The 20,332-nt window shown below is 41.4% G+C and overlaps 8 protein-coding genes across 8 annotated transcripts; 2 read left to right on the top strand and 6 right to left on the bottom strand.

The window, feature by feature from the left end:
- Nucleotides 1–5,138: 5,138 nt before the first annotated feature.
- Nucleotides 5,139–6,538, bottom strand: LOC145703300 (uncharacterized). The gene is made up of 3 exons (XM_081780640.1): nt 6,397–6,538; nt 6,007–6,229; nt 5,139–5,662 (listed from the first exon to the last, which is right to left on the bottom strand). Exons 2-3 carry the CDS (start codon nt 6,198–6,200, stop codon nt 5,443–5,445), a joined length of 414 nt encoding a protein of 137 aa, XP_081636766.1. The 5' UTR covers nt 6,201–6,229; nt 6,397–6,538; the 3' UTR covers nt 5,139–5,442.
- Nucleotides 6,539–7,375: 837 nt separating this feature from the next.
- On the bottom strand, nt 7,376–10,501 carry LOC145703281 (uncharacterized). Its single transcript, XM_081780618.1, has 5 exons — nt 9,992–10,501; nt 8,499–8,962; nt 7,837–7,942; nt 7,634–7,761; nt 7,376–7,571 (listed from the first exon to the last, which is right to left on the bottom strand). Exons 1-5 carry the CDS (start codon nt 10,006–10,008, stop codon nt 7,510–7,512), a joined length of 777 nt encoding a protein of 258 aa, XP_081636744.1. The 5' UTR covers nt 10,009–10,501; the 3' UTR covers nt 7,376–7,509.
- A 589-nt stretch (nt 10,502–11,090) lies between these two features.
- On the top strand, nt 11,091–12,127 carry LOC145704118 (uncharacterized). Its single transcript, XM_081781554.1, has 2 exons — nt 11,091–11,436; nt 11,702–12,127. The coding sequence occupies exons 1-2, from the start codon at nt 11,134–11,136 to the stop codon at nt 12,041–12,043; spliced, it is 645 nt and encodes a 214-aa protein (XP_081637680.1). The 5' UTR covers nt 11,091–11,133; the 3' UTR covers nt 12,044–12,127.
- LOC145704117 (uncharacterized) lies at nt 12,128–12,865 on the bottom strand. Its single transcript, XM_081781553.1, has 4 exons — nt 12,785–12,865; nt 12,446–12,740; nt 12,331–12,403; nt 12,128–12,286 (listed from the first exon to the last, which is right to left on the bottom strand). Exons 1-4 carry the CDS (start codon nt 12,823–12,825, stop codon nt 12,177–12,179), a joined length of 519 nt encoding a protein of 172 aa, XP_081637679.1. The 5' UTR covers nt 12,826–12,865; the 3' UTR covers nt 12,128–12,176.
- A 1,023-nt stretch (nt 12,866–13,888) lies between these two features.
- Nucleotides 13,889–16,990, bottom strand: LOC145704055 (uncharacterized). Its single transcript, XM_081781478.1, has 4 exons — nt 16,921–16,990; nt 14,618–16,867; nt 14,221–14,532; nt 13,889–14,181 (listed from the first exon to the last, which is right to left on the bottom strand). Exons 1-4 carry the CDS (start codon nt 16,960–16,962, stop codon nt 13,972–13,974), a joined length of 2,814 nt encoding a protein of 937 aa, XP_081637604.1. The 5' UTR covers nt 16,963–16,990; the 3' UTR covers nt 13,889–13,971.
- A 493-nt stretch (nt 16,991–17,483) lies between these two features.
- Nucleotides 17,484–18,113, bottom strand: LOC145701439 (uncharacterized). The gene is made up of 4 exons (XM_081778659.1): nt 17,900–18,113; nt 17,794–17,854; nt 17,659–17,741; nt 17,484–17,615 (listed from the first exon to the last, which is right to left on the bottom strand). Exons 1-4 carry the CDS (start codon nt 18,044–18,046, stop codon nt 17,484–17,486), a joined length of 423 nt encoding a protein of 140 aa, XP_081634785.1. The 5' UTR covers nt 18,047–18,113.
- Nucleotides 18,114–18,860: 747 nt separating this feature from the next.
- On the top strand, nt 18,861–19,753 carry LOC145703943 (uncharacterized). Its single transcript, XM_081781360.1, has 3 exons — nt 18,861–18,931; nt 18,982–19,262; nt 19,522–19,753. The coding sequence occupies exons 1-3, from the start codon at nt 18,864–18,866 to the stop codon at nt 19,734–19,736; spliced, it is 564 nt and encodes a 187-aa protein (XP_081637486.1). The 5' UTR covers nt 18,861–18,863; the 3' UTR covers nt 19,737–19,753.
- LOC145703944 (uncharacterized) lies at nt 19,726–20,279 on the bottom strand. Its single transcript, XM_081781361.1, has 2 exons — nt 20,155–20,279; nt 19,726–20,090 (listed from the first exon to the last, which is right to left on the bottom strand). Exons 1-2 carry the CDS (start codon nt 20,235–20,237, stop codon nt 19,760–19,762), a joined length of 414 nt encoding a protein of 137 aa, XP_081637487.1. The 5' UTR covers nt 20,238–20,279; the 3' UTR covers nt 19,726–19,759.
- Nucleotides 20,280–20,332: the final 53 nt, after the last annotated feature.

Here is a 20,332-nt window from a genome sequence, read left to right as displayed (position 1 = left end):
ATTCCTAAGGAGGGTTACCAATTTATTGTATTTGAGTCCCAATGAAAATATTTTTTAATATAAAAGTGTAGCAATAATGTTTGAGAGAAGGACTTGCTGCGCTAGATTTGCTGAGTATCACTCAGTGAGTAAATATGAAGCGATAACTCATTTTCCCTCATTTTTCAGAACTCAGTTCTATTTTTTTGCCGTGAAAATGCATCAAAAAGAGGGAAAAGTAAGCGTTGAAAAACGAGAGATTCCGGCAAAATATTTGGATGGAGGAAATTACAATTTTGATCTCCGAAAATATGATAATTCTAAAGTATTTGTTTATAAATGCAGAATCTGCTCGTAAGTCATTGAAATTTTTGCATCAAAAGTATTTGATCTTTTTTAAGAATTGTTCCGGGGAAATTCTACTGGCATGATTGCAGCGATGATCAAAATGGCAGTATTTCATTTTGTATTGATTGTTATTCAGAGAAAACTTTTGTTCATAAGCAATACTGCAATTGTAAAGTCTGGGATTATGAAGAAGATCTTCCTAATCGTTTGAGTAAAATTCGCTTCAAATGCTTTTTCTTGGAATGCCAAGATTCTCTGACCTTCAGCGAGTTTTTCGAGCACTATCAACAAAGCCGGTTCTCTTTCTCTGGTCAACCTCGTTTTCCCGGAAACAATACAAAAACCAGAGCTCCTCCTTCTCGTCCTGTGCATCTCCCCGCCGACATTGAAAGAGACCTCGATGCGCGAGAAAACGAAGTGCAATCAATGAGGAACAAATTCGAAAAAATCTTCATCCAGAAGAAGTCATTTTCCGAGCAACTCAACAATGCCAAAAAGATTATCAACGATAACTCGTCGATAATTGAAAATCTTCTTCAAGAAAACGAGCGGCTCAGAAAAGCCAACGTCGATCTCGAGAAGAAGCTCAAGTCAGCGACGGAAAGAGAAAACCGTCTTCGCGAAATTTGCCAGATCTGCTTCTCCCCTTTTTACCGAAATGAGCATCATCGATCTTGCATAACAATATGCTTTCATTCTTTTTGCTTTTCCTGTCTCAATGCTCTCCGACCAAAAATCTGTCCAAGCTGTCGAGAGCCGTTTCAGATGAACGATGTTCGAAAAATCTTCTGAAAACTGATTCTTGCATTATTTATAATTTCTGATTGGATATTTTACTCTCATGTTGATTATATTAGATTTAAATGAAAAATTTAATAATAAAAGATAAATACAACACAGTTATTTCATTTCTGAATAAGAACAAAGGCTTAGAAACTCGAGTTAAAAACCTGAGTCAGGGTCTGACAGATCTTAATATAAAGAAAGAGGACTACTGGGCAGAACTCACTGGGTAAATATTACACGATCTTATAAAAATTCATTTTACCTCATTTTTCAGAATTCATTTCTATTTTTTGCCGTGGATATGCCACGCAAAGAGGGAAAAATAAGCGTTGAAAAACGAGAGATTCCGGCAAAATATTTGGATGGAGGAAATTACAATTTTGATCTCTGAAAATATGATAATTCTAAAATATTTATTTATAAATGCAGAATCTGCTCGTAAGTCATCGTTTTTGAAAAATTGCATCAAAAATTATTGAGCTTTTTTAAGAGTTGTTCCGGGGAAATTCTACTTACATTTTTGCAGCGATAATTAGGCCTCGGACGTTAAAAATCATCACCACCAGCCGGTCGTCGTACGGTAACAAGAGTAGGCTCATTCGAAAGCTCTTGAACAGGGCTTTCTTTTGGGCTTATAAAAAAACTGGGCCCTGTCCTCCTTTTTCGAGATATTTGATTTTGAAGGTAAGCTTCGAAAATTATTTTTCATAATTACTCGAAACAGAAAGGGAGGGCCCAGTTTTTTTATCGGTCAAATAGAAAGCCCTTATCAAGAGCTTTCGAATGAGCCCACTCCTGTTCCCGTACGATGACCGGATGGTGAAAATCGTCTTTTTTACGTCCGAGGCCTAGCGATAATCAAAATGGCAATCGTATATTTTGTATGGATTGTTATTCAGAGCAGACTTTTGTTCATAAGCAAGACTGCTTTTGTGTAGTCTATGATTATCAAACAGATCTTGGTCCTAGAAATTTTAGTAAAACTCGGTTCAAATGCTTTTTCCTGGAATGCCAAGCTTCTCTTTCCTTCAACGAGTTTTTCGAGCATTATCAACAACGCCGATGCTCGTCCTCTGGTCAACCTCGTTTTCCCGAAAACGAAACAAAATCCAGAACAGCTCCTTCTCGTCAGGTGCATCTCCCCGCCGACATTCAAAGAGACCTCGATGCCCGAGAAAACGAAGTGCAATCAATGAGGAAGGAATTCGAAAAAAATCTTCGTCGAAAAGAAAACAATCTCCGATCAGCTCAACAACATCCAAAAGAAGATCAACGACAACTCCTCAAAGATCGAAAATCTTCTCGAAGAAAACGAGCGGCTGACACGTGACAAGAATGATCTTGAGAAGAAATTAATGTCAATAACTGAAAAAGAAAAACGAATCCGAGAGAGTCCAGCTCAATCCTCGAATCAAGGTTCTTTTGTTGAAAAAAGACATTCATCGACTTTTTTAAGAGCCCGCTGACGAGAACTGCTGCAAGGTGTGTTTCTCTCCCTTCGACAAAAACCAGCACCACCTCTCTTGCATCACCTCCTGCGGCCACATTATTTGCTTTTCCTGTCTCAACTCGGTCGCTCCAAAGAACTGTCCTATCTGCAGGGAGCCTATCAATTTGAACCAAGTGCGAAAACTCTTCTGAGCCAAAAGAAATTTGGCTAAATTTTGATTCTTTATGATTCTCCTTTTTTGATTAAAGTTGTCTCTTTATTAACCCAAATAAACTAAAATTAAAACAATAATTTTTCAAAAGTGCAAAATCGTCAGAAAAAAAAACACAAAAGTCTTTTTTTTTGGTGTCTAACATGCCTTTTCAAGTGTTGCGACAAAGTGCTGCATAAATTATGCAGCATAATTTTCCACACTAAGAATGAAAATTGGACTTTTTGACGAAAAATGACGAAAAAGCCCCAATTTTGCTAAAATTTCAGATTTATCCTGGTCAAAAAGTTCTCCGAACAAGTTTTTATGATAAATTGAATTTCCAGGAACACTTAGAAGCCAAAATACGGCTGTTTTGAAATTTTCGACTTTTTGAGAAAAATTGTTGACGCGGGGGTCCTTAAAGAATTTTCTCAGAAATAATATTTCTTAAATTTTCAAAATTCTTAAGTTCTGAATCGGCGGTGATCGGAGTTGGTGAGTCTCTACACCGGCCATAAAATGAGTAGAGTGTCTTAAAAAATCATTTTTCCTCATTTTTCAGAATTCATTTCTATTTTTGGCGAGGAGATGCGACAAAAAGAGGGAAAAATAAGCGTTGAAAAACGAGAGATTCCGGCAAAATATTTGGATGAAGGAAATTACTATTTTTCCGGAGAATATGATAGTAGTAGTTCGAAAATATACGTTAGAAAATGCAGAATCTGCTCGTAAGTTTAGCTTGAAATATTTGCATCAAAAGTTTTTTTAAACAGTTGTTCCTGGGAAATTCTACAGGAATTTTTGCAGCGATGATGAAAATGGCAATATTATATTTTGTATGGATCAGAGTTGTACATTTGCGTAGCGGAGATAGCGGAGCTGACGGCTCCGCTCCGCTCAGCTTCAGTGAAGAAATTTTCTACCAGCTCCGCTACGCTCAGCTACGGCCAAATATATCTTAGTTAGCTCCGCTACGCTTAGCTACGAGGGAAAAAAAATTGATCAGCTCCGCTACGCTCAGCTACGGTGAAATTTTTTTTTGCCAGCTCCATTTTCTCTATTTTCTTAATATCACCCCATAAAACTTATTTTTTATCAAATGATTTAAGGCTCAATAAATTCGGCAGGACACTCTTTAATGATGCCCCGTGTAAAATGAGGCCCTTTCTTTGTAAAATTAGGGCCTTTTCTGAGTAAAATATGTCCTCGATCAGTGTCAATAACGCCCCTGGGCTTTTTCAGCTATTTCAGCTTAGCTTAGCTATCTTAGCTAAAACTCCACCCAGCTCCGCTACGGGAAAATTTCTTTTTCGTCAGCTCCGCTACGGGTTACAAAAAATTGATCAGCTCCGCTACGCTTAGCTACGGAGAAAAATATTTGAGTCAGCTCCGCTCCGCTCCGCTACGGGGAAAATTTTTTTCGTAAGCTCCGCTACGCTCCGCTTAATTCTCAGGTCAGCTCCGCTATCTCCGCTACGAGAAAATTTTGCTAAATGTACAACTTTGGTATGGATTGTTATTCAGAGCAGACTTTTGTTCATAAGCAAAATTGCTATTGTAGAGTCTTGGATTATCAAAAAGATTTTTCATATAATTTGAGAAAAATTCGCTTCAAATGCTTTTTCTTGGAATGCCGCGCTTCTCTTTCCTTCAGCCAGTTTTTCGAGCACTATCAACACCGTGGATGCTCTTCTTCTGGTCAGCCTCGTTTGGATGGATGGGTGGAATTTGAAAAAATCTTACTCGAGAAGAAATCAATTTCCGAGCAACTCGACAACGTCCAAAAGAAGATCGACGATAATTCATCAAAAATCGAAAATCTTCTTCAAGACAACGAAAGGCTAACAAAAGACAAGAACGATCTCGAGAAGAAGCTCAAATCAGTGACTGAAAAAGAAAAACGAGCCCGAAAGAGACCAGCTCAACCCTCAAATCAAGGTTCTTTTTTGAAAAAAATAAAAATCAATCTTTTTTAGAGTCCGCGAACGAAAATTGCTGCAAAATTTGTTTTTCTCCATTCGACAAGAACCAACATCACCAATCTTGCATCATATCCTGCTTCCATACCTTCTGCTATTCGTGTCTCAATTCCGTCAATCCGAAGAACTGTCCAAGCTGCAGGAAGCCCTTCAGTATGAACCAAGTCCGAAAACTCTTTTGAGCCAAAAAAAAATAAGGCTAAATTTTAATTCCTCGTGATTTTGCTTTTTAAATTGAATTTTGTCCCTTTATTAACCCAAATAAACTATAATTTTGAAAAGTGTCCAAGCATCAGAAAAATAACACAAAAGTAACGTGCCTCTCCGCTGTCTTTTTTAGTTGTCTAACATGCCTTTTTCAAGTGCTGCGACAAAGTGCTGCATAATTTTCCGAAGAGCTTCTTTTTTTGTGTTTATTTTTGAACAGCTTCTTTTTACAAAAAAAAGGTTTTTGAACTACTTGTAACTTTTTGATATTTTGAAGATTTTGAGGTGAGTTTTAGGCTCGGAACCCTGTGTAGAAAACCTGAGTCAGGGTTTGAAAAATCTCGAGCGAAAAGCCGCAGAGCGGCTATTTTTAATCGAAGCCACAAACCGGCTTTGGCGGAAATTTAACAATTATTTTCCTGTTTTTTTCCTGACTCAGGTTTTTACACAGGTTTTCGGCCCCGGCTGAGTTAAAGTGACAAAGAAATAAGCAGATAAGATCAAGTTCGATAAGGTGGTGGTTCGTCGATGCCACGCTCTTCCAGATTAAAGGAATTGCTCCTTCGGATAGAAGGGCGTGTTTGGGAAGTGCCGGGAAGTTGAAGATATTTTGAGCGCTTTGAAAGATCCGGAAGGCTCTGCCTCCTGCGCCCCATTCCACGAGCCATGTCGTAAGAGGGCAGCTTGGAATCGTGCTCTTCTTGTGTAAACGCCTCGTTGCTAGAAAAAAAAAATATTTCAAGAACTTTTGAGTTGAGAATTGAAAGAATGAAGGGCTGACGTAACTTAATTTTGCTGGACAAAACCGCAAGAATTCAAATAATTTGTCATTTTTTCTGAGCCGCAATTCAGAATTTGACAATTCTTGCGTTTTCTAGAGCCAATCAAGAGACCTTTGAGAGAAAGAAGAAAGTCGAAAAGCCGCTTGCGGCTTTGAGAGATAGAATAAAATAGCCGCGCTTTGCGCGGCTTAAATTTTGTTCTGCTCGAAGCCGCAAGCAACTTCTCGACATTCTTCTTTCTCTTGAAGGCCATCGATTGGCTCTCTTTGAAAGGAAACTTACTCTATTCCAACAATTGTTTCCTGCGTTTCGACATCTTCCGGCGAGAGTGCATCTGACGACGTCCGGCGCCGCGTATTCGAATTTTGCGCTGAAGAGTTTTGAGTGTCGGCCGAGTGGCGCTCCAGCTTGAGGTACAAGTTGTTGGCCATCACATAGAACGCCACCATCGCCAAAGCAGCGCCGGCGATGGACATTAGTGATTGAAGGGAAGTCAATGCCTCAGCTACAGAAAATGATGAGTTTTATAAAAGCAATAGGATCTCGACAAATGGAATTCCAATTCTGGATAATATAGATGAATTTTTGAAGTCAAGTAAGTCTCATAAATAAAATTTGGGAGCTTTAGATTCTGACAATGATTATGGCGCTTCCTTTTTTCATAAGACTTACCTGAAACCAGAAGAGTATTTCCACGATGAGTATTTGGCGAAAGCGGTTTATTGTTGAAAGCAGCTTGTCCTATCTAATTTCGGCTTAAAAATCTTGAAAATCTATAAAAAAGGAAAATTTAATTTGGCCAAAAATTGATAATCAGAGTCATCAAGTCACTTGAAATTGACTTTTTTTTGTAAAATTAAGGTAGATTTTCAGTTATTCTGGGAGAAATTTTTGGTTTTGAAGCCGCTTAGCAAAATGACCAAGTCAAGCATGGCAAGCGCGGTCAACGCCAAGAATGTCAAGAATGTGGTGGCCAAGTAGAGCACCGACGTGAGGCCAGGAATTTTCACTCCGCTCCGGGTGCGGCGGAATTGCACTCCCAGCATGATCAAAATGAACGACGGCAGCGTGGTGAAGTAGCCCAGCCCGCAAATGCACGAGATTGGGATTTCTTCGTTGCACCTTTCGAAGGGTTCAATTTTTAATTCAGTATTTAAAAAGTAAGAAAAAAGAGACGTCATTTCTATTTTGCGTTCATTTCGCCTTTCGTGTAATCTGCGTTTTCAATACAAACTCATTGCGATGCTTTTTTTAAAGCAATCGTTTTAATTCAATAGAAAGTAAGACATGCAGACTCCTTTATGCAAGATTTTCATGAAAAAGCCGCTTGCGGCTTCGAGGACAATAAAAAAAGCCGCGCGTTGCACGGCTTCAATTTTGTTATTTCCGAAGCCGCAAGCGGCGTTTCGATGAGTTTCTTTGATTGGCCAAAATCGGCCAAAATTTAAACAGATAGCTCTTGTCTCGCCAACCTGTGTAGAAAACCTGAGTTAGTTTCAGAAGAGCTAAAATAAAAAGCAGCGTCGCGGCTTTTCTAAAACAGAAGCCGCTCAGCTAAATATTTAATCAAGCGGCTTCGCTTTTAAAAGCCGCTACGCGGCTTTTCATTTTAGCTTTTGGAACCTGACTCAGGTTTTCTACACATGTTGCCGAGCAAGGCATATACCGTATATGATATACGGTATATGATATACCGGGGAGGTGCCTGGAACCGACTAAAATTTCGAAAAATTTTGCGTGGAAATTTTCAACCAATCCGAAGCCTGGGTTCGGCGAACAAGCCAATCACGAGCCGAGTAGCCGCCCACGCAAAATTTGTCGAGATTTTTGTCGGCTCCAGACACCCCCTTAATTTTTCATAAATATTTCTTTAATTTGAACCCTTGGCAAAGCGTCCAAGAAACATTACCATTAGCGCTCATTTCCACCGAAAAGTGCCTGGCGGAAACCCTGACGACTTCAAGTATAACTTGCATGACGACGATGCAAATCGTTGTTGTGGAAATACCGACCATGATTCTGTCCAGATTTGCACCTTGAACCCGGGCTCCAGCGAATCAGTTCCGGAAAACGGAAAAACACTGCTCGTGTATTTTTAGAAGCTCAGTTCCTGAAACGACGAGTGGCGTGCGGAGCGTTTCGTAACAAATGCGCTGTTTTAAGCGAAACACCAAACTTTCCCATTTTGTTTGGACTCGATATATTATGTGACTCTCGGCTTAAAAAAATATTTAAGCGAACAAGCATAAACATTCCTTTTTTGACGAAAAAGAAAGAAAGAAGCATCAAAGAACGAGATTTTCAAGCTTATTTTAAAACACTTAGTTTTCAAAGTGATACCCTTATTCTATTTTTTATAGAAAAAATAAGGTCTTTTCGAATTTTTATCGTCATTTTCATAAGTAATATGAATGTATAACGATGATTTTAAAATATGATAAGAGCTTTTTTTCTATAAAAAATTATTAAATAAGGGTATCCCTACTTTAATCAAGCAATTACTGGAATAGTTTAAATCAAAATGACTATTTTGAGCGTTAAATTGGCCATAATTCTTGGATAATTATCAGTTTTGTGCTAAAAATCAGCTTTATTTTCCAAGAAAAATGCCTTTTAGCCTTTTAATTAAGGGTATCACTATCTAAAAATGCTTTCAACTCCTCTTTTATGATCTTGAAGACGTAATTTCTTGAAGTAAAAATGTGTCTTTTCCTTTAAAAATTTAAAATGCAAATATTTATCCATTTTCCATTATTCTTCAAGTCTAAAATTACCTCTAACAGCGCGATCATAATCAGGCGGGAGGTCATTTTGGCCGGTGACCTCTGGCGAGTTCTCTTCCTCCGGGGATAAACGTTCGCCCGGCCGGCCGAGGAAGAACCACATGTATCCAGATAAGATGACGATCACTCCCGCCGCCGCTCCCTGCAAAATCAGCAGCACTCCAAGCGCCACGTTGCATTTCAACTGACTCGACTGGGAAAAATCGTAAATTGACAAAATCACGGACGAAACAGCCGAGGCGAGTAGAAGGCCTTTTCTGGCCATGTGTTGTTTCAAAATCGCCACGGAGGTGAGAATCGGAACGTATCCAAAAAGACACCCAGCGCCGAAGAGGGTTAAGTTTGTTTCATCCGTGCAAGGGTTTTGCTCATCGCTGAATCTGAGCAGAAGACCCCAATCGATGAATATGACGATGAAGCTCAGGAAAATCACGATTCGGCATGGATATCGTAAACTAGAAAAATTATTACTTGTCTAAAATCATTCAAAATGTGGGCTTTTCAAAAATTTTGGGGTCGATCAAATAAAGTAAATCTGCGAGAGTTTCTTTCAAAAACCCATAATGAAAAACTATTCCCAAAGTAGAGGGAAATAGCTTAAAGGGGGTGTCGACGTGAATTTTTCAGGGATGAACGTTATTTCGCTTGTACGAATCGAAATGAGCCCTAAATCATTTGACAAAAGCGAGATTTAGGGGGTAAATTATAAAAAATGACCATTTTTGGTGCATTTTCGCGAAAATGGTCCTACTTTGACGGGATTTTTGACCGACTTTTCTAGCCAAATTTTTTCAACTCTTCTCTTTTTACCAATATATTCTCATTTTACCTATCTAATCAGGTTTTCCCGGATTTTCGGTTGCAAAAATCCCGATCCTCGTCGACCCCCCCTTAATATAAGACTTTAAAAAATACAGGTTTCTCATAATTTTGATTCGCGCGAGGCCGATTTCGGCAGAAACCGTGGGGGAGGTCCTTAACAGTAATAAATATAATCATTTAATGATAGTGAATTAATTCAAGTCAAAGGGAATCATTTAAATTTATGAATATTTTAAAGAGTTTAAGGGGGAGGTCGACGAGAATCAGAATTTTTAAACCAATTTTCCCGAAAAACCCGATTCGGTAAATATATTTTGACTTATCAGGTGAGAACAGGAGGGTATTTCGAATACAGCGGCAATGAGTTTCACGAGTTTTTGCAGGAATTTCGTGCACTTCATTACCAAATTTGGCAGAAAAAAAATAGCGAAAAAATCGGAAAATTGCCGAAATTGCAATTTTGGGTCCACTTTGAGCCACGATTACGCCCATTTTTTCTGGTCAAAATTTTTTCTAGTTTTCGCCGCTGTATTTTTCAAACCCTTTTCTAGTCACCTGACCAATCAGAATTTTCGATTCAAAGCGGGTTTTTCCGGAATTTTGGTTGAAAAAATCCCGATTCTCGTCGACCCCCCCCTTAAGTTATTAGATATAATAGTTACCTTTTACGCAACGTCATAAATAAGTACTCCGTATTTGGCTAGAAAAAATACTTTTCTTCATTAATCTTCATTTTTCATGATGGAACTCTTCATTCAATATTTCTCTTTTTTTCCAAATCTTCGCTAGAAAAATCGTCTCTGGCAGATTTCAGTGTAAAAAAGCTCGCGCTTGGCCTCCCCGCCGCTTTGTAAATTGCCCTTTTCAATAATATCAATTCAAAGCGCTCTTTATTTTTTCACAAAAGCTCCAAAATGAAAAGCGAAAATTTTTCTGTTTCAGTTTCAATTTTGAACTCGATCAAATTTTGGCTGTCTCAATTCATGATTCTGTTTGAATGAGAGAGTCTGTTTTTCTAATGAATCATCGCCTTTTTTTTACGATTTTATGAAACTTTTAGAAACTAGGCCGGAATCATGGCCGTTTTATGGAGCTAATTGGGCGGCAAAAGATTTCTTTTACGTGACCTTAATTAACCCGTTTCTTGATTTAACCCGTGGACGGAAAGGAGGATAAAAAAGGGACTTGTTTTGATGATTTTGGTCACTAGACCCGCGATAACGACAGTACCAAGCTCGAGACAGGGGAGAAAAAGACGATCACGTGATTTGAACAAACAGTACTAGACCAGCAAGAGAGGTCTTGAGATCTTGGGATGGGCGAGATGGATAATTGACCTTTGTGTATTTTTCAACAGAGTTATTGTTTGAGACGGATCAAATATTGAAAAGAGGGCTATCAAGCTTGCCATCTCAAGAATTTTATCATGTTGAAAATTAAGGGTGTAGACATCGCAAAACAAGATTTTTCACGAATTTTTCAGCATGACTTTGGAATGATGCCCTTTTCTTTTTCGGGAATTCCAAAGTTCAATATCTTCTAAAATGTTACGACGAAAAATACAGAAGTTAATTACAGATCGCAAAGTTATTTTTCATTACAAGCAAACGTAGCAATTTCGCGGCGTCTTTCTAAAACTCATGTCTCCTGGTACCTCGATCTCTTTCCCTCTCTCTCTCTTTTCATTTTTTTTCGCTCGCGCGCGCCACCTGAGGAATCGTAACCCCGCGGAGTACTATTTAACCGCGCAGTTGTTTCAAGAACTCAGCTCAAAACCGAAAAAGGATTTGAATTCATTAAAAAAATGAAGATTTTTTCCCTCATCGCCGCCGCCTCCGCCGCCAAGACCTGCAAATGGAAGACCTACTGCACTGATATCAGCGCCACCACCACGGTGACCAACAGCTGGACATGCAAGGATTGCTTCAACGTCCGAGTCCAGGCCGATCTCAACCACGTCGCTGATGGAAACTGGTTCTCCAACAAGGACTCCGTCTACGTCGCCTTCGACGATGAAGTCAACTTCATCAAGGCCGCCGGACCAGTCGATGACGTCACCTACTGGGGCGAGAACGACGGAGCTCACATCTACCAGATCGACTTCATCGTAAGTAGAAAGAGAGAGAGGGGAAAAAGAAGTAATGAAAAATTTTCATTAAATTTTTGGTCAAAATTTTGGGTCAAAATTTTCGGGTCAAAATTTTTCATCGACATTTTCGGTCAAAATATTTGATCGAAAAATTTTGGTCGAAATTTTGCCCAAATTTTTTGATCGAAAATTTTGGGCGAAATTTTTGGTAGAAATTTTGGGTATATATTCTTGGTCAAAAATTTTGACCAAAATCATAAGCAATTATTAAAAACAATTTTAGGCCAACCACGAGTTCGGTGACCGACGAATCGACTCCAACATCGAGTTCAAGCGACCCGGTCTCCTCAACATCCACGCCTGGACCAACATCTGCCCATGCGGCGCTGGCCCCACCGATGTCGACCCATGCGTCACCGAGGACGCCCCACTCGATGACTACCCATCCAAGTCCTGCCGATCGAAGAGAAAGGGCAAGAAGCTCGTCTGCGCCGCCCGATGCAACGCCGCCGGCACCGAGAAGGCCAAGCCCAACACCGTCACCAGCTGCTACCGAGAGTCCAACAAGCCCAAGAACGTCATCGGCGAATGGAAGTTCCGAAAGAACCGAGCTGGATCTTGCTAATTTCCGCGCGCTTCTTTCCCTGTTCAGCATTCATATCAAAATGTTTCCAAGCGAATAAACTTTGATAAATTCAATGAAAAAAGACCCGTTTTGGCGAAAATTTATTTCGAATCAGATCAAAAAATCGGACATCTTAGAGATTGAGGCCGTCGGCGAAGCTTCGGACGTCGCAAATATGCTCGCCGTATTCTTTGAAGTTCAGGAGGCAGAAAGTCGTGAGCTGGATGAATTCGGTCTTGTCCTCTAGAATGCTTTTTTAACAAGGGAAATGGAGGGTTGAGCCTTACGAATGTATTGAGAGTGAAGATTTCCGCGGCGCTCCTCAAGTTGTGCAGTTCGTTTTTCTTGGTCGGCAATGATCTAGGAATAGAAGAAAAAGAGGGATTGGAAAAGGGCTCTTACGGCTGGGACGTTAGCGTTGTTGTACTCATTGAGGTAGGCTCGGAACTTCTCGGCTTCGGACATGCTCGATTTTTTGATTTTCTGGAGTCGGATCAACAGCTGCTCGAGGATTTCCCTGCTGCTGCTGTACTCGCCGCTCTTGTCGTAGCTTCCTTCGAAGTTGACCTTGACTTTCGTCCATTCTTCATTGACCAGTCTTTCGACTTCTTCGATTCTCTTGTAGATGGCGCAGGTGCTGGGACAACCGCCTTCAGGAAGAACCCCGGTTTTGTCCGGAAAGTTGCATGTTCCAGCGCTAAGAAGAATAATTAAGAAAGGGATTAAGAGTTCAAGCCTTACAATGCCGAAGAAATTAGGCAAAAGAGCCCGGAAAGCTTCATGTTTTTTCTCTTTACTTTGACTTGTATTCAGAGCCGGCCTTGTTTTTGCTTTTGAAATTTTGAGCAAATAAATTGGAAAACAAGCAAATAATCAACGAAAATGTATGTTTTACAGATTCTCATTGTTGATTTCATTCGATCGGGATTTTCTCCTAAAACGCTATCTCTAGAACTGTCTGTGCTTTGTTGATCTACTGCATTTTTTCTCCTTGTTTTCGTTAGTTTTCATTTTACATTTTTGAAGATGTTTGACAACAAGGAGCCCGTTATTTCTGAGCCCAGTCGGATGGTCCCTGCAAGTGGACAGGAATTGCTTTCAAAAAACTCAGTTTGAGCGCAAAAATTATTATTTAACAAATAAATTGACAGCCAGATACAGCCAATAATGATTCAAAAACCTGATTTCAATCATTCACTCTTCCACTGCGATGCTGGAATTTGCTTAAAAACGTATTTTTGCTCATTTCTGACATTTTACTCCACCCAAAAAGTTTTGGACGAGTCGAAAGCAAGACCTCTTACAGCACTTTTCTGTTCTGGTGAGATAATCTTCCTTGCTGGTGTGTTTTGGAGACTTTGGGTTGTTCTGTATGCACCCCAGCTTATTGCTACAGATCAAAGTAGCATGATTGGATGGTGTTGTTGTTCTCTTGATTGGTGTGTTAGTTCCGGATCAACAGAAGTTGGCCAATTTTTGTCCGTTTTTTAGATGGAAAAAGTGTTGGTTTATCGACATCGACGACAAATTCAGGAAAAACATAGCTTGAAAAGAGATCAGTTTGTGTAAGTAGTTAAAAAAACATGCAATTCTTACGTTTTTCAAGTGATTGTCTCGCGATTTTATGCTGTCAAATCTGCGCTATGGTCCAACACGAGCTTCAGACTCATCCTTCCCTCATCGTTGTTCCAACTCAGTCTGCTGTAGTCACTCAACCGGGCCCACAAATCCCTAATCAAATGTACTGACTTCAAAATCACTCCTTTTGTGTTACATAAACATCACCAAATATACATATTATACTTAAAATATACATGTAAACGACTCAAATTTTGATGCAAGAAAAATAAGGAAATTTATTGTATTCAAACAACTCGTAGTCAGATCAGGGCCAAGTCAGTTTTCCACAAAAATGAGTCTTCCAATTTTCAAGGATTGGGAAGAGGTGGAGTCTGCCAGAAGGTCTTCAAATCAACGAAGCAGGCTCGATCGAGTTCGGAGAAATCTTCGTAAGGGAGAGCAGCTTGAGCGCCGAGTAGAAGACAGTTGTCCTGGTTGGTCAGCCAGTTGACGAGCTCAAGGCCGGTGAAAGAGATGTAGACATCGTCGGAGCCCATGTTTTTGGTTGGAACACCAGACTGAAAAGAGATTGTATCTCAATTTCTTGCCAGTTTTACCTTGAAAGCCCAGGGCATATCCTTAGTTTCCACGCTCAAAAGATCAAAAGTAAAGCCAATAGCAGTATACTTCTGCTTGTTTTTGTAGTGGAAGTCGTGAATTTGATACAAAGCGAAAGAATCGACAAGTTCAATTTGAACCCGCCCGTCTTGGAGCGCTCGGAGGAAATCGACACCGCAGACGTCCTTGGTGAACATGATCACGCCGGTGTAGAGTTCGTTTCGGACGTTGACCTTTTTGAACTTGTTCTTGAGCTTCATCGCCATGACCGCGCCGGTCGAAGATTCAAAGACGTATCGCATGCCATTTCGCTTTTTAGACGATTAATTTTCCCCTATTTTTGAATAAATAAATACGAGTCGATATAAAATGAGAATACTGATTGAGAAGGCCTACCCCTTTCCACTCTGGTCTTGGCAAATCAGCGCGGCACTGGGAGTTGTCAAAGTCGCATATGAACTTTCCCTTGACATTTCTGCACGATTCAAAGTCCTTGCAATCGTGAGTTCCGGCCGTGCACTCGTTAACATCCTCGCATGTTCCGGTCAGCTCATCGCAGAAGTAACCATCTTCGCATTCAGGATCGCAGGTGACGCCAGTGAAATCGGGATTGCAAAGGTATCCGCCATCGGTGTTTTCGCAGCTGGTTCCGACGTTGCAAGCGTGCATAGCAGTAGCGCACTCGTCTACATCAACGCAGCCCATCAAAGCCGGGTGTTTGACAAATCCGGGCTCGCAGACGCAATCGTAGCCGATGAGCTTGTCAACACAGATTTGACCAGCAGGACAGACGCCACCGAAAGCGCATTCGTCGATGACCCTGATGCAGTAGTCGACACCGTCGCCTTCGTATCCATCGTTGCATTGGCAATCAGGGGTCATGAAAACCGTCGCAGTAGCATTACAGAACCCATTTTTGTGGCATTCTTCGTAACAGAGAGGAGCCAGCGTGAAAATTCCAGAATCGAAGATAGAATCGTCATTCCACTTGTCGAGCATCCAGCTGTCCCAGTGCTGCCAGCTGTCGATGACGGCGACCTGGAGACGGAAGAAATAGTCGCCAGGAGGAACGGCGGTGTTATTGTAGTCATGAAGTCTCGCACCTTCCGCTTCATAGAGCGTGATGTTGCTTAGGTCAAAATTTCCAAATTGATCTGCGCTGACGCAATCATAGAAGAGATCATTTCGGTCAACAGCGTTCAAAGTTCCGGCAGTTCCGGGCTCGGCAAGCCAAAGACACGCCTGAATATCTCTCGGTCCTGGGCCGAAATCAATGACGCTTCCATTGGCATCTCGAAGAGCAGCTTCGATGTTGAGCGGGACGCCGAAGTGCTTCGTGGAATGATCCCGATGCCACGCAATCGAGCCAGGTGCTTCGTACCAGCTCTTGACTTCGTACTCGTCAGAAATGACCCAAGCGTCTGGGAACGAGTCCTGTCCATTGTCGTCGAGGAAGTATCGAAGTCGGTAATTGCCTTCGTCGCCGAAAGTCAAGTAATTCATCGACGCGGAAGTACCGTAAAAATATCCGTAGTTGTTCCAAATGGTGCAGTTGTTGTCGGTCATGGATTCGCCGCACTCTTCGACTTCTGCAACAGCAGCGATGTCGTAGTTGCTGCCGAGATCGATGTCGTTTCCATCAGCATCGTAGATGTTTACCATCGGGCTGCGGCGGACTTTGATTCCGGCAAAATTGACGACATCGGAATTTTCTTCCACAACGATGCCACCGACGACCTGACATCCTCCAGCAGCGTTGAGGACGGAGCCTTGAGGGCACTTGCAAACTGCTTGGCCAGTTGTGCCGGCACTGCAGATTTGTCCAGAAGGGCATGGGTTCGGATCGCAAGGGTCGACATCGTCGCATGGGTAGACAGCTCTCAACTGGGCGATATCCTGCTCAGAGAATGGATAGGTTCGGCTCACTGGAGCAGCTTGTTGGCCATCTGGAGGGAGACCGATGGAATATCCATCGCCTTGCCAGCTGGAGTAGTAGTGAAGAATCGAGTTGAAATCGTAAGGAGAGCTGACATCCTGCCATTGGCTCGTTGACATCTTGACGTAATTGCCATTCGAAGCGAGGCTCGAATGAATGACCACGTGATTATCTCGATCAGGCCGGACGTGTTCGTGCTTGAAGCCAAGGGCATGCATGAACTCGTGGTTCGTTGTGGTTCCGCCGTTCCAGGTGTAGCAATCTGGTCGCATCCACATCGTCTGGTCTCCGCCGAAAACTCGCCCGATGTAGCTGGCGCAGTTGGAACTTTCGCTCGTGCTCCAGAAAACGCGAATTCGATTGGTGTACGTGTTGAAGTCCTCCGACGTCGTCAGTTCTTTCATCTGGATGCAGGTGAGCTCTTCGAAGTGTCGAAGATGGTCGCGGATTCCATTCATGGAGTCGACGCCGCTGTGGCCCCCGTGGGAGAGGTTCTCGTACCCTTCGCTGAAGTAATAGGGGACGATCCACTTGCCCGTCGTTTCGTTTCGGTGCTGATCCCATCGCTGAGAAGTCGTCACGGCCCTGCCCTTGCCTGCCACGCACTTGCTCCCGTCGGTCTTGAGCTCGACGTTTTCCCAGCCAGGTTGGCTCCGGAGCGCGACGGCTTGGCAACCGGTGTAGATGATGTCATCTCCTGCATCCTCGTTCTAGAAAAAAAGGTTGAAAATCCTCCAATCAAAATCATCTCTCAGGAACTTACAGCGTGGACAAAAGCCCCGAGAACGAGACTTGAAACCCTCATCGAAGAAAAAATTCAATTTGAATTTAATTTCTCTTTCTTATTTTTATTTATTTTTCCGAAGTTTTATAGACCTTCTTATCAGAAAAAAAACCAGATGCGAAATTTCCACGGGATGAGCTGCGGATAAAATGATAAGATGCGGCTTTTTGAACCGCAATCTGAGCATTTGTCAGCCGCCAGGGAAGGGCAGTTCATCTTGTTTTGAAATCGGTTCAAAAATGAACGCTTTTACTTACGATTCTTGCGGCTCTTTCTGAAGGATGAAAAAAGCTCTCTCTAGAAAAAGCATGTATTTTTTCGACCCCGAGCGTGAATGGTAAAATCTTCATTATTTCCCCTAGAATTTTTGAGCCGGAAAAACTCGGTTTATAAAGGCAGAATTGACTGTAATTCAATACGGTATATCCTCAATGCTCCGTCAGAAAATGAAGCTTAGAGGATTATTTCCGTCATGGTGATATCAAATGGTTTTGATTGGATTATTTATTTTTTCAATAAGATTCAGAAAAGAAGCAATTCAATTATCGGAGTTCCATCTTGCCAGGTTCCCACTTGTACTTGATGAATGGCGCTTCTGCTTGGTCCTCGTTCATTTTTTCAAACTGATATCGTCGTCGGTAAAATCCTTGGTGTTTCAGCAATTTTATCAATTTCTAGAGAAAGCGGTTGAGGATAAAGATGATGAATAGAAATCACCTCTTGTGAATATTTGGTGATATCCATTGTCACCAGCGGTTTTTTGTAGTAATTATGGAAGACGATTTCGAGCTTTTCGGAGTCTTAAAAATGATTTATTCGATTCCAGAGGGCAAAATTGAAGGTTGGACTTACTTGTTTCTTTGTATTCGAAATTGTGCCAGAGCTTGATTTCGTGGTGTTGAAAAAGATGGAGCTAGGGGTCAAAATGAGGCTCGAAAATCAAAAGAAAGAGCGTTACCCATTTGGTACTCTTCATATTTCCCTGAAGCCAGGCGCCGAAAATCATGGTCTCTTCCACTGGCGGTGGCAACGTCTTTCCTCTCGTCCTCAGTTTCCCAAACTGTGACGGGCCCTTGGTCATTTTGGCATAGTCAGCAGCTCTCATTCCTTTATAAATTTGGCAGTGGACAATTTCGAAGTTGCATGCTGCTACGAGAAAAAGAAGCAACCGCATCTTTTCGAATTTCGGGGAAAACGAGGCAAAATGGCTAAAATGAAGAGGATTTCATGTCCGGTATGCTGCGTAACTCTGCGTGGCCAAAGAAAAACTGACCGGACACTTGAGATTTTGAAGAAGATTTTGAAGATGACGGAGCTCAAACGAGTTCGGCTCATCCTGAATCGACTCTGGAATCTTTTCCAAGAACAATAAACAAAATCAACCTCCCAAATATGCCCCGAATCATTCAATATTCAGCTTAATAACTTCTTAATTTACTCAAAAACCGACAAATGCAGGAGATACTCGCTCGTTGGCACGAGTCTGCGGCGAATTTTTAATCAAGACCTCGTATAAAAACTTTGATGAGTCGAACTCAACAGGTTCATTTGAAGTCAAAAAGAAAAAAAAAACATGAAGATTTTTCTCTTTTTACAAGGTAAGAAGCTTTTTCATTTGTTCCTCTTTATTTTAAGGTCTCTGTTCTTTCAAAATCGACTTCCTTGACCCCTCAGAATGGAGAAATTTGAAACGAAGTGGTAATATTTTCTTCAATCATGAACTTTCTGAACCTGAAATTGCCAGTTACAGTCAGCTAAACAGACCTGTATTCGAATAAAATCAGTTTTTATAATTTGCTATTGGTCTTATAATAAGATTTACTTGGGCGTTCTGATTCTGAATGACGACTGATCGTAAAATTAAGGCTTTATTATCTTGAGAAATGCGCTCTTTAATTCTGTCAAAACATCGAGAAAAAACGATGGGAGCGGGAGAATCAAGAAGTATTTCGAAAAGTGTTGATGTTAATGAAATTGCTGAAACTTGCGAGTAAGTTTTTTTAAAGAAAAAAAATTCCAATAATTTATTTTTTTTTCAAGATTGCCGGTAAAGACCGTTCATCGTTTGTGGAAGAGATTTTGCGAGCTGGACAAGGATAATAAAGGAAAACTCGATGCAGATGATTTCGATGAAATTCACGCTTTTCATTTGAACCCCCTTTCTGAGAGGATTATCGCCCTCTTCTTGGACTCGACTGGTCACTGCGATTTCGAATCGTTCTGCAAATTGATCGCAGTTTTTCAGCCATGCGACAAGAACACGCCACCAGATGCGATTAATTCGCCGCGGAAAAAGGCAACTCTTCTTTATCAACTCTTTGGTAAGTCGTTTTCAAAAAAAAAGTGCCCTTGTTCATCCCCAAAATTACTGCAGGTGTCCCCTTGTTCATCCTTGGGCCACGTAGCCTCAAAAAACTGATCCTTTTCGGTTCTTGAAAAAGGGAGAAAGGCTACGTGGCCCAAGGATGAACAAGGGGACACCTGCAGTTAGTTACGGGATGAACAAGGGCACCCCATTTTTATATTCTTGGAAGATAAGATTTTCCTCAACAATTCGTCTTTTTCTCAAAAAAATTTCAGATTTGGGCGAGACGTACGAAATCGACCACACTCATGTTTTCGATATTCTCCTTTTGATGGTCGGAAAGGATGTTGATGTCAAGCAACTAAAGCAAATTTCAAAGCGAGTTATTCTCGAAACAACCGAAGGAGACAAACACAAAGTCAGCCTTGAAGAGTTTTTGAACTCGCTTGACGAAGCAGTTGTCGGTCTCAAAATGTCTGTTGGTTATTAATAAAGCTTTTATTCGAATAAAAATTATTGGCAGAAGTCTCTGGCTCGAGTGAACTTGACCACCTGAGCGAATTTCTTTTCAATATTGTTCCTCAAGCTCTTTCCTCCTCGCTCAAGTCCGTCCAAGCAGAGGTCCTTCTTGACAAGTCGAAGGTAGTTGCGAGCCAATTTGCGCCCGTATTCGCAGTGAGTCGCGGTCGCGGGGTCGAAAGAATCGTCGCTCTCGTCATCAATGCCCCAGACGTTCTGGCACCCGTCGACGGAGAGGTTATCCTCGGGGACAGCATCCAGAGCGTTTTGGAGAAATTGATCGTATCGGCTTGAAAGACGGGTTCGTCCTTCGGCATCAAGTCGACTAGGAAGTTGTTGATAATCGTAGAAAATTAAGGGTGTCTCAATGCAAGTCGTTTAAATCTTACCCAGTAAATTCAGCTCTTCTCTCGTCCATTTTTTCCCAAGTCACAGCACTGACGCTAGCAAAAACGATTCCGAAAAGCTTCATTTTCTCTTTTTTTTTCAGATTTTAAGGTTCATCTAAGTCTGCTCGTGAAAGCAACTGACCGGTGCTTTTATGCGCTGCGGACGAAAAACGGATTT

This window comes from Oikopleura dioica, chromosome PAR, assembly GCF_907165135.1.
Source record: "Oikopleura dioica chromosome PAR, OKI2018_I68_1.0, whole genome shotgun sequence".
NCBI classification, from domain to species: Eukaryota; Metazoa; Chordata; class Appendicularia; order Copelata; family Oikopleuridae; genus Oikopleura; species Oikopleura dioica.
Note: the sequence above shows the minus strand (reverse complement) of the source record. Positions and strands in the feature narration are given on the sequence as shown.